The 17,808-nt window shown below is 39.6% G+C and overlaps 3 protein-coding genes across 11 annotated transcripts in view; all 3 read right to left on the bottom strand.

Annotated features, from left to right (window-relative positions):
• On the bottom strand, nucleotides 1–3,087 carry cdkn1ba (cyclin dependent kinase inhibitor 1Ba). Its single transcript, XM_026209694.1, has 3 exons — nucleotides 2,345–3,087; nucleotides 2,077–2,185; nucleotides 1–1,441 (listed from the first exon to the last, which is right to left on the bottom strand). The coding sequence occupies exons 1-2, from the start codon at nucleotides 2,805–2,807 to the stop codon at nucleotides 2,082–2,084; spliced, it is 567 nt and encodes a 188-aa protein (XP_026065479.1). The 5' UTR covers nucleotides 2,808–3,087; the 3' UTR covers nucleotides 1–1,441; nucleotides 2,077–2,081.
• Nucleotides 3,088–4,939: 1,852 nt separating this feature from the next.
• On the bottom strand, nucleotides 4,940–10,822 carry cdpf1 (cysteine rich DPF motif domain containing 1). Of its 2 annotated transcripts, XM_026209693.1 has the most exons (4): nucleotides 10,218–10,822; nucleotides 5,985–6,096; nucleotides 5,565–5,720; nucleotides 4,940–5,300 (listed from the first exon to the last, which is right to left on the bottom strand). In XM_026209693.1, the coding sequence occupies exons 1-3, from the start codon at nucleotides 10,325–10,327 to the stop codon at nucleotides 5,592–5,594; spliced, it is 351 nt and encodes a 116-aa protein (XP_026065478.1). In that variant the 5' UTR covers nucleotides 10,328–10,822; the 3' UTR covers nucleotides 4,940–5,300; nucleotides 5,565–5,591. The 2 variants fall into 2 exon arrangements, with proteins under 2 accessions (XP_026065478.1, XP_026065477.1); XM_026209692.1 differs by having other exon boundaries at nucleotides 4,941–5,720; nucleotides 10,218–10,820.
• A 317-nt stretch (nucleotides 10,823–11,139) lies between these two features.
• The window catches only part of pparaa (peroxisome proliferator-activated receptor alpha a), a 45,647-nt gene continuing 38,978 nt past the window's right edge, over nucleotides 11,140–17,808 (bottom strand). For all 8 annotated transcript variants that reach the window (XM_026209687.1, XM_026209684.1, XM_026209683.1 and 5 more), the window contains 4 exons: nucleotides 15,428–15,566; nucleotides 14,030–14,229; nucleotides 13,166–13,634; nucleotides 11,140–12,092 (listed from right to left, as the gene is read on the bottom strand). In XM_026209687.1, coding sequence (XP_026065472.1) covers nucleotides 11,848–12,092; nucleotides 13,166–13,634; nucleotides 14,030–14,229; nucleotides 15,428–15,566 — 1,053 coding nt within the window. In that variant the 3' untranslated portion in view covers nucleotides 11,140–11,847. The remainder of the gene's footprint in view (nucleotides 12,093–13,165; nucleotides 13,635–14,029; nucleotides 14,230–15,427; nucleotides 15,567–17,808) is intronic.

Below are 17,808 nucleotides of genomic sequence, written 5' to 3'. Positions count from 1 at the left end.
TGAAGGTGTTCATGTCATTATGGTTTAATCATCTCATTTATAAAGCAGTACATAATCCACATCAAATTTTTAATAGGCTCAGTTTGCAACCTTGCACAAATTTTTGGAGGGAAAAAATAACTATAAAAAGAAGTACATACAGAAAATGCACAAATGCCACTTTGGATAATCATAAACAACAAAAAGCTTGATATAAATAAATTAGTAAAACTTCCTCAGTGTTTTTTTTGTTGTTGTTGTTTTAATGTTTTTCTTCTTGACAAAGCAGTACGCAGAGGTGTACACTTCAATGTTTTACACACGTGCAGTGTAACGTCTTAATTAAAAAAAATAAAATAAAAAATCCCATTTATACATTTTTTTCATAGTGCCATTTCATGTTCAACACGAAAGCCAAATATATTGTGGCAAAGAAGTGGCTTCATGGACTAATGTTCTTAACTGTATGACCCAGTGTTAAAGGAAATAAAAAATGAAATGTATATTTATATAAACATTATGCTACATGGCAATGAATGGAAAAACATAAAATTGACAAAGAAAAATAAGAAAATCAATTTTTGAATGTGTACTCAGTAGGATTTGTAGTTCATGAGAATTTACATTATTCCCAAATAAAAAAAAAGAAATAAGATAAAATAAAATTAGTGGAATAACCCGGGGATATAATAATACTGTAAAGAAAAAGCATGAAAAACTTAATACCACTCTAGGAGTCACAGTCCCTTCAGAGAAGAACACCACATGCCCAACGTGCTGTAACTTTGGCTGGTAAAATCATAAGTACCAATAAACATAAAACGCTCTCAATGTAAATATCAAATCATTTGAATGTAGCCGGATCACAGAAGGGGAAGAATTCTGTAATGCTTTTCAAACAGTGACATTTGTGCAACTTCAAAAAACGTCCAAGGTTGTGCTGCTGCTGTTGAGCACAACACTGATACACATGAAGGTGTATTTCTGACTGTCAACATCCTGAGCCAGCCAAAACTGAGACAATGGGATTGTTAACCCTAATTAAAGAGAAATGGTGTCTATGCATGTGTGTTTGTATTTGACAAAGATATATTTACTTTAAAAGGGTTCATTTTGGGGAGACGTTTTGAAAACTGCACAGCAATTCAAGTCAAACGCACTCCATTTATAAATGATTGTATTTTTTTTTTTGTTAAACTTAATATTACATTTAAATGTGCTACATATAAAATGAAAGTATATACATAGGTAGTAAAAGAACAAACGAAACTCCAATTGCACACTGCTACATTGTCTGCTTTTGAGGCAAATATATTCTGTCGAGTGCCAAAATTTTAGTGTAAAAATTCAGTGCTTATACAGCCTCTCCAAGGCTCGATTTGTATTTTTCAACTGCTGTCCCTGTTTACTTCATAAAGCTCTTGAAGTATTTGATGGAGAAAATGGTCTTCTTCATCTGCCTCTGCAGGGAACAAGGGGAAAAAAGTTTATTAGCAAAGGAAACAGCATGTCGAACGCGCTAGCAAAAACAACGACACAATGCTTGAAATAAACGACACAGAAAATTACGACAACAATATTTGCGCGCAAACAAACGCACTTCTCCCACGATGCGTTTAAAACAGGAGCGATAGCGGAGGACAGCGCGAATGAAAAGCGAAGAATTTTGCGCGCAAGTATGTGCGTGCGTGCATTGTGAACCCAGACCCCCTCCTCCTCCCACGCGCACACCCTACAAGAGACCTGCTGACGTGTTACTACAATGTTATGCTTCTGAGTCCCGTTTGACTCGACTGTCACTTGCGCGGTGACAGAACGTCTTAAACGCGCGTTTGTTTGAAAAGCCCAAACCAAACGCTTTCTGAACGCGTGGACAAGCACGCGTCAAGGATCGAACATTCTTGGCGTTTTAGGGTTCAATAGTAAAACCGAGAGAATAATTATATATATATATATATATATATATATATATATATATATATATATATATATATATAAACATAAGCTATGTTGAACGCGGTCTTTTTAGCATTAAGTAACACGCATTTACACCAATGCAAAAGATGTCATGCACCAGACAGCGCGCACGAAACTCACCTTGTTTACGTTTTGGTATCCGACTTGCTGGGCGCGTGCAAACTCGTCTCTGGACAGCAGTGCGCCTCGGTCGCTTGGACGTTGGCTCTTTTGCTTTGGCAAGGAGGATCTATCGAAAGAATGAAGACGGTGTTAGAAAAGGGACTTCATTTGCGAGCTAGACCGCGAAAGCAAGCAGTTTCACCATTACGCACGATCGGGAGGGCAAACTGTTTGTCCCTCGAGATCTACGCGAGATCAAGAGCACCGAGACTCCCGAAACATTTACCCTGATCCTCTGTCGACGGTCTTTTTCTCGGTGTGGTTAGCGCCGTTCGGCAATCCGAGCGACTTGCGTGCTCCGCGTTGTCAGAGTCCCCCTGTCCACTCGTTGTCAACAAATAGTCGTGGTTCCCGTTATGATCCACAGTCCCGGTCGAGGTAACGTTATCCCGTTTTGCGTGAGGCGGTCTGATGTAGAACTCCGGTACCTCTTTCGCGTCCACCTCCTGCCACTCGTAGTCGCCAGGCGCGAGCGGTTCGTTTTTGGCGAAGTCGTAATTCCATTTTTCTTTGGACGCTTTCTCCATCTCCAGCATTTGCTCCTTGACGTCCCTCGCGTACTCTTGGCGATCCACGGAGCCGAAGAGGTTTCTGCAGACCTGCGGTTTGGCGTGATCCGCCTGCCTCGCGTCCACCCTCTCCAGCGTCGGGCTTCCATTGGAAACGCGCACTTTTGACATTTTGCACATGAAAGTTCGTACAGAGAATCGCAGTCGCAATCGAGCCAGACGCGGTCTAACTAAGAGCGACCCTTCTTCCCTAGAAATCCGAGCCAGACGCAGAGTGCACGCATAACAATCGCGCGAATGCTTGCGGAAAGGCGAAGGCGCGTGGAAAACAAGTCATGAAAACAGCAGGCGACTCCGATGCCGTCTCGTAGTAATTCCGAAGAAAAACAGACGAGTTATTCGAGTAGGCGATCACCCAATATGGCGAACGTAAGTAAACTGGCAGAGGAAAAAAAGATTGACAGCGAAGGCTATTTAAACAGAAGACGCTTCTCATTGGCCGGCGGAGCGCGGGGCCCGCCCATCAGTGAAAGACGATACAAATACTAGAGCCTGAGCTTCCTGCAGTCTCATGTTGCCAGGTCCACCTACTCTAAGCCAGCAACCCTGGTTTAAGTGCGGTTTGGTGTAAATTTTGGTGTAAATATCGTAAACCCAGGGGCCAGGGACCCACTAGGGGCCCTCGAGATTATCTAAAATGAGTGAATGAGTTTAAGCGAGAAAAAGGGAGTAAACTATTTAATCCTTTATTTGAACGCAATTCTTTAACTATTTTTCTGTTAAAGAAGAAAGCAATCTTTGAAAAAGGTGACTTAATTTTAAAAGCGTGTTTTGTAGACCAGCAAAAATCACGGAAATGATTGAGAAGTTAAAATGCTGTCGACATATCTTTGAAGAAAAATGCTTACTTTTTGTCAAGCTGTAAAATATTTCAGAAGTCAGAGAGAGCTTTATTGAGAAATGTGTTTGCACACAAGGAATTAGTTTTAGGGTCACAAGCTTCCAGCACACAGAGCAATAACAGATATAATAAAAAGTAAGGTGCAAATAAAATACACATGTATATATAAACTACATTTATATAGAAAAATAAATTGGAAAATAAAATAAATTTTGTACGGTTTGCTATAAATAAAATAGGCAAAGAATATATTAAGACAGAGGGATGTAGCAAAAAATATAAGGTTATTGCATATATATATATATATATATATATATATATATATATATATATATATATAATTTCTTCTTGAGTAAATGAATACAGTACAGAAAGCATTGACCCTTAAATTAAAATATAGTTGGAAAAAGTTGTGCAAATTAAATGAGGGCCTTGGAGTGAAAAAGGTTGTGAAAAAGTATTAAATGTTGTTGATGTGGCAACACAGCTGCGAATTAAATTGTGGTTTGCCAATTGTCTAAATCAGTAATGCTAAATGTGTCATGAAGGTGTTAAAAAGATAATAGCACAGTTTTATAATGTGCATGTGAGCATGTCATAAAGCTGTAATGCACAATCACGGTGTGACCGAGGCTGATGGGAACATCTGTATGATTTATCTCTCTGCCAAGTCTGAGGTCATAGTTGGCTAGCAGCTTATCTGTGGCATTACCAGTAATAAGTAGCTGAAATGTTCCAGAAGCCCCTTTTAGACTTTCTTTTCAAGAGCATCTCTGTCTATGTGTGTGTACACTTTTTAGCATCACAGCCGAATCATGTTGGTTTGAGCTCCGTGGAAAAGGGTAAATATAAGAAAAATATGTATGAGGTCCACTGCTTTGTCCAGCTCCTCATCAAGTAACAAAAAAAGTGATGTGTATAAATCAGTGTGTTTTATAGATGAGTGAATTGATAACCGATCTGAGGGCATAGAATGTATTAAAGCAGTACCGTGAAGTCAATTTTGTTAAAAGTTATAATCTGTTTATTGAAATAAACCCTTGGCATGTCATTTTTTTTTTCTTGCTGTGGAATGTTTGTCTACTGAGGGAAAAAAAAAAAAAAGTTGTTACAGTCCTAATGGTTTTGCTGCCATCTAGTGGATGAATCAATTCAGCTGCCAGAGTTAAGTAATTTTGGGTTCTACTCATGGTCTCAAAAGAGAGAGGTCCATAACCCTGGCTGGTCGTTGTCTTGGAGGCCGGGGGGGGGACCCCAGTCATGGTCCCCCCTTCTTCAGGTGCTGTCATCACTCTCCTCTTCACTGTTGTCTCACCACGGTGCGCTCCATCCAGGCAGCTGTCCCAGTCTCCATCTCCTCAGCAATGCCAATGCTCCATCCTGGGTCAGGGCAGCCAGTCCAATTTGGTTTCACAGCCTCTCTGTTCTGTTCCTCCTCAGTCTGGTCCTGTCAGTCACTCCAGTCCTACTTCTCTGCCCACTGCAATTGATTCATTGTGGAGATCTGGCTGGATTTGAACCAGGGATCCCTGGCACTGTCTGCCAGTGCTCAGACCACTGAGCCACAGATCTCCAACTATGCATGTGCTGGAACTTATACTTCACTACTTGCCTGTGGTTTTTGCATCTAAGTCGGGTTTAGTCAGACTTGGCCTGAGCTTAAGGCCGGAAGGATCTAGGAGGTGGCAGGTCTGAAGGTTTGGTGTGGTGGTAGTGTTTGCATGCTCATGCTCACAACAGGTTTGTGCTCCAACAACCGGTTCGACACTCCCCTATATCATCACACATGCATATACAGTATCAGTCACTTATCTTTTCAGTCATCAAGTAACCAAAACCAATGACAAACATCACTTATTGAATAGTTGCTACGTGCAACATAAGGCATTCATCACTATCATAAAACTCGTTTGTAAAACTCATCACAGTAATTGACAGCACAGAAATGATTTTAATCAAAACATGCTTTGCTGCCTCCAGTTGCACATAAATACAAATATAATAAAACATATTGTGTGTCTGCCCAGATGGCTCACTAGTGTCCTGACTAAATCATTCTAGCATCATGCAGAAGACGTCTTCTGGACACTCTTTTTCCTCAGCAGCTCATTCTGAATTTGTTCTGGAAACTGATGGAGGTGATCCCGCACACAGGGCAAACAAAAGCGCTTGGTGTAGAACAGACTGCAGTCCTGTCAGAAAACAAAAACAGAATCACTATGTTGACATTGATTCCAAAACATATATATATCATAATGATCCTGATGCTGCCATCGATATTCTACACTGCATGCAAGCATAAAAATATTGTTTGATCTATATCTTTAGAATTCTGAACATAATGGAAGATGGAAAGTAGACATTACTACTTTCATTGAATCATTCAAAAAGGAGGAAAACTAATAGGCTATTGGAGAGCCATGCTTTTTTTTTTTTTTAATCAAGTCTACACGTACCGTTCCCACACACACCGTCTTACTGCACAGACAGCACTTGGATCCTAAAACCAGAAACTTCTCTCTCTCTGGGCTAAAGGGATCCTTCATGCCGTAACATTCCTCCAAGAGCCTGAAGAACAAACGACAAAGCACATCTCAATCCAGTGCCATCCTTCACGCTGCCATTCATGAAATTATTCAGCTACGTGTAATTGATCAGACATTGAACCAAGGTATAGTCTTTTAAATTAATCTAAAGATTCTTATTCTAAACAAGCCTAAAAAGATTAGTTGATAAATGAGCTATTGTTACACTAAGTAACATTTTAGTGTATATCTTCTGTAAATCATGGTAAAAATGTATAACAGGCATTCTTTTCTGCTCAGGAAGAAAAAAACAAAATAAAATGAACAGAACACATTCTAACATACAAAAAAAGAAAATATAAATAACGCTGTATTAAACTTTTGTTTTTGATGCTTGAAAACCCGTTTTCATCTTCCTTTTAAAGAAAACCTGACACTATACGCTAATCAGGCATGCAAGTCAAATAATAAATTAACTAAACGGGCACAACTTATAACTCAAACTACGATTCACTCACAGCAGGATCCTTAATTGTTAAAGAGAATATAGCTCTGTATGTTTATATACTACACACACACACACTTATAGCCAAAAATATTGGCACCCTTGGTTAATATGATAACAGAAGGCTTTGAAAATTAATCTGTATTTTTAATCCTTTTAAGCTTTTATTTAAAAAAAATTTAATCTAACCTTTCATTAGATGATAAGAATTTAAAATGGGGGGGGGGTCTCATTGTGAAATAAATGTTTTTCTCAAATGCACGTTGGACAATTATTTGCATCCCTAGAAATTTTTATAATTAAAATATCGATGAAGTATATTCTAATTCATATTCACAATTCTGAGCACTCCAGGGTGATTATGAACATGAAATTAACCAGCCATGGCTTCCTGTTCCATAGAAAATATAAATAGGAGGGAAAACAAAGCCCACATTCCCTTAATCATCCATCACAATGAGAAAAACCAAAGAATATATTTTTGATGTGCAGCAAAAGATAATTGAGCTTCACAAATTACTGAAGTGGCTTTAAGTAAAAAATTATCTTCCCATCATCAGGGCAATAATTAAGAATTTCCAAACATCATAAAGTGTTACAAATCTGCATGAGGAGGACGAGTTTATATCGTCCTAATGCACAGTTGAGTTTGAGTGGCTAAAGACTCTTCAAGGACCACAGCTGGAGAGTTGCAGAAAATAGTTGAGTCGAAGGGTCAGAAAACCTTGGGTTTGGTGCACACCAGTACCCCATGTGTACAATGAAAGACACTGCTGTAAGTTTGATGTTGTAGGACTATATTTCTGCTGGAGGTCCTGGACATCTTGCTTCGATACAATGCATCATGGATTCTATCAAATACCAACAAACAGAAAAATCTGTAAGTGACTGACTCAGTTGAAAATCTTAAAATGGGCCATGTTTAGATCTTCCGACCGTGCAATAATCCAAACACAAACCACAAAAACAACACTAAACTGGCAAATGGAGGTTTCTAATAGTATTAAATAAAAGGGGGCTGTTAATTGTGACCAATGTGCATTAGAGAAAAACATTCATTTCATAATATTTATCCCATTTTAAAGTCTTATTATCCAATGAAAGGTTAGATCTTTGTGAATTTTTAATATAAGAGATCAAAAAGATTAATATAACAACAAATATTTCACAATATCACAGATTTAGCTGTATTTTGGATCAAATAAATGCTGGCTTGGTGAGGAGAACAGAATTCTTTAAAAACACATTACCATATATATATAGACACACACACACATGGCTCCAAACTGCGACTAAAACGGTCGCATTTGCGACCATAAATATTAAAATGCGAGTGAAGTTTTAGCTGAGGTCGCCACTGGCGACTAGGCATATGTATTTACATGTTATCTCTTTAAAAAATTGCATGTAATGCCTTTTTTACTGATTGTTTTGCATTCACATCTTTTGTTATATTGTTATATATATCCTCATCTGCCGCGCAGCAGCGCTGACACACACCTGATAGACACGCGCGAGAGAGAAATGATGGAGACTTGAAGAGAAAGTGCAGAAAATCAGCGTCTATTTCGTTCATAACTTGAACAAACTACAACAGGTAAAGCTGTCATCTGTGTGGATATCGGCAATATCGTTAACAGTTCTCGTTTATAATCATAAGGCTTCTTCTTAACAAGATCTTAGTCCATGCTGAATTCTGTTAATGCATGAACTTCATTATTTGAAGTGCACTTGCCGTCCAGTTATCGTAAAAAGCTTTGTGCTATGTTACTTTTTAATTTACAAAGTATCAGCTTTAAAATTATTCCAAAGGGTTCTTGTCACGTGACCTGCGGTACGCTTGCGGAATTCTGAAAAGTTGAGATGTTTTTAACTCGATGCGGTGCGGACGCACCTGGAAAAAAACGAGCGCGTCACTTCCATTATGAGCACGCACGCATACTGCTTGCTTACATTTGAAATAACGAACTTGACCACGCAAAAGACTTGACATGTGAACGGTCCCTAATGCGGCAGGCGCGATCGCGAGTAGTGCCTAAGTTCAAGCAGCACGTGAACCTATCATACTTTGCTCTTTACTACTAGAGTACATAATGAACATGAATTAACATCAAAAGGTAGGCTTTTTTTATAAGAGACTCTACAGTACAACACTTTCAAACTGCAGAAAACGTGTAAAGCTTGTAAACATTGCAACATAATATTAACCTCAGTAACCTTTCTGTGTCCATCATCAGTCAGCTAAATAACTATAAAGAGGAGCATTAACCTGTTGTCTACATGATTCAACTCCTCCTATAAAATTTAATTTTACTAATTAAGAAAAACAGACTGAAAGTGTGAAAGACATGCACTCTTAAAAATAAAGGAGCTTAAAAGGTTCTTTACAGAACAATTTTGGTTCCACAAAGAACCATTCAGTCAAAGGCTCTTTGAAGAACAATCTCTTTCTGACCTTTTCATAATCTGTTATTGTCTTGAAATGTAAAAGGTTCTTTATGAATCCATTTAGACAGGAAAAAAGGTTCTATGGTATCAAGAAGCATCTTTATTTTTAAGAGAGTATGACAACATGTACAGGATGCATTGAGGAGGACCCCAAACTATACTCAGGGGCCAAGTGTTGCTCATGGTCCATGATATTGGTACAAATTTTGTGTAATAAACAACGCATGACTGTATATTTCAAGTTGGAAAAAACATTTAGCTCCCACTTTAAGTGAACCTGCATTCCCAGGTCATCTACAAGATGGATTACAATGCTGATAAAGTCAAGAAAAGATGAGACATAAACATGTCAGTATGATTAAAAAGTTAAAATGTAAAATAAATATTTTAAATAAAACACATAAAACATGTTTATTCTGTGGCACCTAAAAAAATCATTTGGCGCCTAAGTTTTTTCCTTATAGGAGCATTATATATATATATATATATATATATATATATAAGCCTCTGATAGTGCTTGATGTGAACGTATATTGTTTTGCTGTGATGTTGACATTAGAAGTGGAAGGTAAAATAACTTCACCAGTATTTAGGGAAATAACGATTAACCGTGAGCGGTCAAAAATCAATTCAACTGGTTGAGATGCCAAACAGATCACCATACAATTGGAGTAGGAGTTTATATGAATGTACCTCAATGGTAACAGACTGTCTTTGGAAAAGTTGACAAAATAACAAAAATATAATATACATATCCACATCAGTCTGGCCAAGGTATCCGTAGAGGGTTAAAAAAAATTATTTAGAAGACAGTTTTGATTGCCATTGACTTAAATGAGAATAAAATAATAATAATTAGACATCAACTCAGTCACAGTTTTGCATCGAAATTAAAAATGACACCTTTTCGGTAAGTGTCGTGGCAACCCTTTTTGTTTCATCCTGCAGTTTAGTGGCCTGATACAATAACATGCCAAGAATGTAATAATCATATCGGTTTCATTAACTGCGTGGAAACGTATGGGGGAAAAATGATCAACCACTCGCACAAGTTCTACTCCATCACCTGCCAGTAATCAAGATGATCGAGTTTGCTCAAGCCATTATTTACCGCATATCACTAAGGCTATATATTACAAACGTTTTTACTTGCCAATTAAGACCATATCCCTCGCACTATGGTGCAGCGTCACAAATGCTTGCGTACTTACACTATCGCTCTCGTGTTTGGTGGCTTCTGCCCGTAGAAGCTGTACGGACTGGACATTTCGCACAGCTCACAACTGAACACGCCGAGCGCGGAGGCTTCGTTCAAATCCATTCCCTCTAGTATGCGATTCTCGTGTTACACGGCGTCTATGTCCTGTTTGTTATGAGTGAGCACGCCATCGGAGAACGCGCCATGATGCTGTGACGTCACGACGCTGCGTCAAGCGTTTCCGTTTAATAGTTTACGCTTGCAGTACATCAGACTAGACAGGGGGTGGCGCCAGAAATAAAACAAGCACACGCCGCTCGTTTCCTGGTTTTATAAACATTTTTCAAAACGTTATATTTAATTTCAAACACCAGATCAGTCAGTGAATACGCAACCAAAAAAACAAAAGAACATGAAATGGTTCATTAAATTGCAGTAATTGAAATCTACAGAGCATTTCCTGATCAAGTGACTGTGGATCGTAGTAGATTTTGCTCTAGAAAATTTACATTTATTGAAGTGACATTCAGCCAAGTATGGTGACCCATACTCAGAATTTGTGCTCTGCATTTAACCCATCCGAAATGCACACACACAGAGCAGTGAACACACACACTGTGAGCACACACCCGGAGCAGTGGGCAGCCATTTATGCTGCGGCACCCGGGGAGCAGTGGGGGTTCAATGCCTTGCTCAAGGGCACCTAAGACGTGGTATTGAAGGTGAAGAGAGAACTGTACATGCACTCCCCCCACCCACAATTCCGTCCGGCCCAAGACTAGAACTCACAACCCTTCGATTGGGAGTCCAACCCTCTAACCATTAGGCCACGACTACCCTGAAAAAGTACACAAAGATAAAACAATAATTTACCAATCAGTACTAATTCATAACACGTTACACATGTGTACAATAAAATTACAATTGGAGTGCTATACAGTGTACAATATTTTTATACAAAAGATTTTTACAAATGATGTTCAATGTACAAGCATTTCAAATGAGGTAACAAACAATCTGATTTATATGGCTCTCTCTATACATAAAAAAAAAAAAAAATCACCCAATATTCAAGATAGTCAACTCTATATTTTTCCAGATCCTAAATCTTGACTGCTGGTGTTTATTTTTTGGCAGAGACGAAGATGCGCTCAAGTTTAAAGGTGTCGAGAGACGTCACCGCTCTGAAAGTTACGTTTTGATAACCACGCCCCTTGTATTTCCGAAGCCCCGCCCTTCAAGCTTTACAGACATGGAGCAGGGGAGCAGCAGCAGCACATCACACTAACAGATGCCTGTGAGGCTGGACATAACACTTTAATGATCTATTGCCAGTCTACAGTGAGCCAAGGCATCATATGTTTTTCGCTCACTGCACTTATAACTGAAATCCACTTTTTGGCAAATTTACAAAAGCATCTATTCCACTTTTCTATGGGACTATAGGCATTGACCTTATAAAGGTCCGTGTCCTATTAAAGGTTAGTGCTATATTTTCAGCTTAGAATTACGCTAGATTTTCCCTGTAATGTCCTGGCAGTGCTTTATCCAATAGTAAGCGCACAGCCCAAAGATGTTTCTGCGCTGAGCGTCCCCTTATCTCCCGCCCCCAGTGCAGGGTGATCTGTCATGTTTCTTTGAGCTCAGTACATGTCTCTGTAGATCTCCTGCAGAAGCGGGTGGAGTGAAGCATCTTCTGTCTTGTTGATGTCCTGGACCAGCTCCGCGTGCTCCGTCACCAGCTGCCGTAGGTCAGCCAGTTTCTGCAGCAGTTTGGGAAAGAGTAAGGAGTTGTCTGGGTGGTTGGACAACAGGTGGAGCCTTAGGGCATGGATGATGCTCTCCTGGATGCGCTCGATCTGCGACACGTCGCTCAGCCCCGGACGATCTGTCGGGGAGAGAAAGGAAGAGACACAAGAGAGACATGTAAAGTTGACAAAAGCACTAATACTTTGCTACCGAGTCCGTTTACTTGAATAAATGCTTGAAATTACTTCATGCCATTATTTCCACATCATTTATTAATATTTATATTAATCCTGAACTTTTCAAATAAATTACTTTCCTGTTCAATTGCTGTTACGTTTTGCCATGGTATCAAAATTGGCATTACACTTCATGGCATCACTGCTATGAGTTTCGACTGCTGTCATTTTCGGCAGTGTGATATCCCTGCATTTAGCTGTACATGAAATATGTATATTTTTTTTTCATTTCACTAACAGTGTGTAAGAAAACAGAGCAGCTCTCCAGGAAACCGTGGTTAGTGGAGGCGTCTGCTTTCGGGTCCCAGCTCCTAGGGCTGCTGCTGGAACCGCCCGGGAGGGGAAACTGGTTATTTTCTCTCGTTCTCAGGAGAAAAAAATTCCCCATCTCACTCCAACCATTATTATGTCATGCCTTTCAAAATCTGCTGTCTGTGGCACTCCAGAGGTGATCTAAAAACAACCTGAACTACAACTAACTTGCTCAGAGTTCAGGAGATGACATGAATATGGCATGAGATGTTCATGAAGCACAGTAGTAGTTTAGGTAAAAATAATTACATTTATTTAGCATTTCTTCTTGTACTAGTCCCATGATGCTTTAAATTTGCATTCAAATATAGGGGGTCTGCAAACTTTGATGCAAAAGACCCTAAATTTAACCTCTGATATTATTCATTTCAGCACCCGCCTGTCTGCTCGTTCATTGATGTTTTTGTGTGTCTAAGGGATATCTGCTACTTTGTTTGACAATCCCTAAACATTAATATTTTATCAAATATTGTTCCTTTCTAGCACACCTTCGTGACCCCTGACCCCATCTCTAGCGTGTCACCACATGGCATATCAATTTCATGTCAAGTATTTCATTCTTTAGTAAACCCAAATTTAAAAAGCTGCTAGTTACTGTTAAGAAGCATTATGTTTCCCTTATTTTTACACAAAGACCATTTGGCATGCGCTCTCTGCATCTCACCTCCGCAGCAGATGATGGCAGCCACGAACAGTGCCAGGTCGCTGTCGTCCAGCTCTAGGGCGTTGAACCTCATGGCGAACTGAAATTTCGGCTCCATCATGTCGCTGAAGGGCTTACGCAGGCTCTTTAGAAATTCTCGAGTGATGAAGCCTCCGCCGCGAGCCACCAGCAGCCCGTCTTTGTTCATGCAGGAGGCCAGCAGCGCGAAGAGCGCCTCGTACACGCCGTACTTCAGCAGAGTCACCTGGTCGTTGAGGTCAAGGGCGGCGAAGCCAGGCACGGCCTTGGCGAACTCCGTCAGCTCTGTGACCGTAGCCACCGAGGCGTACTGACAGAACAGGAAGAGCCGGGCCTCCACTTCCCTCTCCCGCAGAGTAGAGACGTCTCCGGATGCCACGTTGCCCAGCAGCTGGGTGAGTAGTTTCTGCTCGGCGTGCTGGAGAGTGTCCATGTCGTGGATGACGAAGGGCTTCGATGAAGGATGGAGAGAGGACAGTCAGACCGTGTTAACTCTAAGTGTGCTGAATAACTTGTGCACAAAATATACATTGGAATTCAACATGAACCAAAATGAATCAAAGTATCTTTTTTATGGTCCACAGAAGAAAGAAAATCATATAGGTTTGGAACAAATGTGTTGTGAAAAGGACTGAAATTACGAAAACATTCAGGGGGTACTTAATGTAATCATTTTAGGTCAAAGGGTTAGAGTTTGGCTGACAAAAACACTTGGGAACCCTCTCTATAATGGACAACATTTAAATGTGGCCTCATTTTGCTCAGCTTTAAAGTTGATTGAGCAATACAGCATAAATAAAGAGTGAGTGAGTGAGTGCGTGAGTGGCCAACACAGCAGTCCCTCACCGGAGTGCTGGTCTTGCCCGTGAGAAACACACGTGCTTTGGCTTTGTTCATGTGGAAATGGTTGAGGTAGGCTTCATGCATCTGCTTGGCCAGACTCTTTGTGTCCGGCTGCTGGGACTCGTGCTCATCTTTTACACTGACGTCCTGTTCTGCTTTCAGCCTCTGCTTTTCAGATTGGGGTATCCGCCCAAAACGGATAGCTGTAAGACACACACACACACACACACACACACACACACACAGTACCAATGAAACCAGATGCAAGCTCATGCATAACGTCACCGACAATGTACTCTATAAAAACAAAACAAACAAATATACATACATGCTTAACAATGTCAATACGAAGGCTAAAAAAAAAAAAGTTTTATTTTAAACCCCCTTCTATGCATTTCTCATCTTCTCTTGTTTCTTTCCTAATCTAGATTTCTAATAAGCCGGACTTTGTATGTTATGATTCTTTTTGGCTTTTTTAAAAAGTGCTATTGCCCTCTTTTTTAAGTTATTTTGGATAGAAGCATTTGGTAAATGCATGTCATGTGAAATGTTACTTTAAATAAATAAATGATCTGTTACTTAACTGAATTAATTAATTGTATATGTTAGTTTTATTTCCACAGCGCAGCTCAACAGTCTATAGTCTGCCGTGCTGCAACTGTATTTGTCATTATGAGGAAAACTTAATATACAGATAAAATACATGAATACAAGAAACAAACCATTTTTAACTGCTGGTCTGTGTGCAGATCCATACTGGAATTGCTTAGATAACAGGAAAATCCCCAAACTGAAATTCGGGTCAGGGGCACTGATTATGATCATTTGATTGCATTATTGTTTTTAATAATTAATCACGGTACTTTAACGTATTGAATCGTCAGCCCCCGTTTATACACAAACCAACTGTAGTGGAACTTTAGGTCATCACACTGCTGCCACTTCATCAGTCCCGGGACAAAGGGCAGACGCTGGGGGTTGGGGGGAGGGTTTGTGTGGCGTGATATGATACAGATCTCCCTCGGAAGGGATTGCGCTAACAGTCACATGACATTAGCCCTGGCTAACAGAAGAATTATTCCCGGTTTGGGTCAAAGTCCCGTGAGAGAACGGGACGGTGTGTCTTCCTTGTGAACTGGTTCTTGGAAGGTGTGGATTTGTGCAACCTCATGAAGTCAAAGCTAAGAGTGTGTAAAGGTTGCTGTTGTATATTTTGATTCTAATCTAAATTTCTTGACCTTCCATTAGAGAACCAAACTACGTGTTGCGAATTATTATTGTCATAAATTGGAACACCATCTTGATTACAGATAAAGCAATTAAAGAACTTAAATAATAAAGCCATAAACTGATTCTGTATAATCTAAATCTTAAGAGATATGCTCTTTGAGAAGCTCTTACCGTTGTGGGACATGCCCACTGCAAGACACTTGCGGAAACGGCAGTATTGGCATTTATTTCGGTTCTTTTTCTGGATCTTGCAGTTGCGTTCGCACTTGTCGTACTCCAGTTTGAGTCGAATGGTTCTCCTGAAGAACCCCTGTGGAAAATTCAGAAAAAGGCGCATACAATGGAAGCTGTCATGATAAAAGAACAGGGTTTCCGCAGGTTTTAATGAAGGTCAATTTTCTTTACTTGGCTTTTTTAAGGCTATCTCCGATTTAAAACCTTTTAAAGCTTAACTTTTAAAGGCCATTTTAAGACCTGCAGAAACCCTGAGATTACCTGTACAGTCAGAATTCATATGATATCAAATTTTATGTCAATTTGTTAAAGTACAGGCATAGATTTGGAATATATATTTATGTTTACATTCTGAATTGGACTTTAGCCTCTAATTTCCAATACAGAGCGGAACCTCACAAGACTCTGATAAAATGACCTTGATAAACCAAAAGGCTAATTGCACATGTGATAAGAAGGCTAATTCACACGATAACAATATTTATTTCACAAGAACATTGTGTATCCATGAACAAATACAGAGGTATGGCGTTAAATGTAAGTTGCACATAGATGTTACGATTTATAGATGCATTTGCCTGCAGCATTAATAAATGTATGTGTGTTTGTGCAGCAAGGTGTGGATTTGGTTAGTGTTTTTGTAGTCAACTTCAAGATTAGGCCTTTTGAAAAATGTTTTTCTCAACAAAAGAGATTTATGTATGGCCTGATGCTAAATGCTTCATCAAAAATCAGTTACTGCAAGAGGTCTTGTGCAGGATCTTTGTGGAAATGTGCACTGGGAATATCTGTTTATTAGATAAAGATTAAAAAAAAAAGAATGATAATGGATGCAGTGAATGAAGGACTATCAGAGCTTTGTAGAGTCTTCCCACACATCTTCATCAGAATAGGCACTGTGAATGGGGCCTGGTATGTGTAGTAAGGGTCACAGTTACAGCAAAGACATTCTTGTCCCTCCAGGTGAATTATTTAACAGGGAAAAGCAGAACACGTGCCTGACAATGGAAACAAGTATCAGACGAGAGCTTGGTCTCATGACAGACTGTCACGGATTGCTCCCCGCGCTAAAAACAGAAGTGATGACGCATCTCTACGCACTGAACATACCAAACGATAAAACTGGACTGAAGAAACAGCTCATCATGGAACAGCCCTTAAATACCAACCAAGGACAGACACAGGTTCTGTAATGTGTGTTGCTGATGCATTATTTCCTACGGCTCTCAAAAGCTTTAGGAAGTGAAGTTTAAAATATATTTGAATGCTCATTTACTCTTGCAGATTTAGCTAAAAAAAAAGCACAAACATAATTGTTAAAATGTTCACGTACAATTGCTTTTTTAAAGGGGTAATGTGATGTTCCTAAAAATAACAATATTTTGTATTTGCATAAACACATTTCATTACATCAGTTTAAGGTAAAAAAAAAAAACAAACAAACAAAAAAACATTATTTTCCAGATAATGAACATTATTGTTCCTCCTCTATGCCCTGCCTTTCTGAAACGTGTCGTTTTTTACAAAGCTCTTCGTTCTGAAAAGTGAGGTGAGCTCTGATTGGCCAGCTATCCAGTGTGTTGTGATTGGCTGAATACCTCAAGTGTGTGACAGAAATTCTACGCCTCTTACCATACTGCGATGCGTGTCTGAACACTGAAGTCTGAACACCGGTGCAAAAGAAACAAAAACAATAAAGCCCATTTGTTGCATCCAGTGGGGACTTATTACCGTATTTTCCAGACTATGAGTCGCACTTTTTTCACAGTTTGGCTGGTCCTGCGACTTATAGTCAGGTGCAACTTATTTATCAAAATTAATTTGACATGAACCAAGAGAAATGAACCAACAGAAAACATTACCGTCTGCAGCCGCGAGAGGGCGCTCTATACTGCTCAGTGCTCCTGTAGTCCATACTGAGCAGTATAGAGCGCCCTCTGGGGGCTGTAGACGGTAATGTTTTCTCTTTGGTTCTTGGTTCTAAATAAATGCGACTTATAGTCAGAAAAATACGGTACAGATTATGACTCATACTGTGTTTTTACGCAAAAAACCATGTCTGCATTTGTGATCGGAGAAACGACATGGCGGCAGCGGCAACAGCGAGAATCAAAAGCAAGGCCTTCTTTCTTTGCGCAAACATTTGGACTGTGTTATGCAAATCTTCCCACATAGTGATGTAGACATGGGGGGCATTTGAATGAGCCATTTTAGGACGGCGTGGACGAGTCTTAACTTTTATAAAGAATATCTGGATTTAAGATTTTAGTCTTTACAACTTAACAGATGATCTTCATGCACCAACAGCTTGTAACACT

Source organism: Carassius auratus, chromosome 29 (genome assembly GCF_003368295.1).
Source record: "Carassius auratus strain Wakin chromosome 29, ASM336829v1, whole genome shotgun sequence".
Taxonomy (NCBI): domain Eukaryota; kingdom Metazoa; phylum Chordata; class Actinopteri; order Cypriniformes; family Cyprinidae; genus Carassius; species Carassius auratus.
This window is presented reverse-complemented; position numbering and strand designations above follow the sequence as displayed.

Bases quoted from the DNA above. Each gene is read 5' to 3' on its own strand.
- cdkn1ba (XM_026209694.1), bottom strand. From the start codon at position 2,807: ATGTGCAAAATGTCAAAAGTGCGCGTTTCCAATGGAAGCCCGACGCTG. The intron at 2,186-2,344 runs GTAAATGTTTCG...TTCTTTCGATAG, and splicing joins ACCGTCGACAGAGGATCAGG to ATCCTCCTTGCCAAAGCAAA.
- cdpf1 (XM_026209693.1), bottom strand. From the start codon at position 10,327: ATGGATTTGAACGAAGCCTCCGCGCTCGGCGTGTTCAGTTGTGAGCTG. The intron at 6,097-10,217 runs GTAAGTACGCAA...TTTGTTCTTCAG, and splicing joins CCAAACACGAGAGCGATAGT to GCTCTTGGAGGAATGTTACG. The intron at 5,721-5,984 runs GTACGTGTAGAC...GTTTTCTGACAG, and splicing joins AGACGGTGTGTGTGGGAACG to GACTGCAGTCTGTTCTACAC.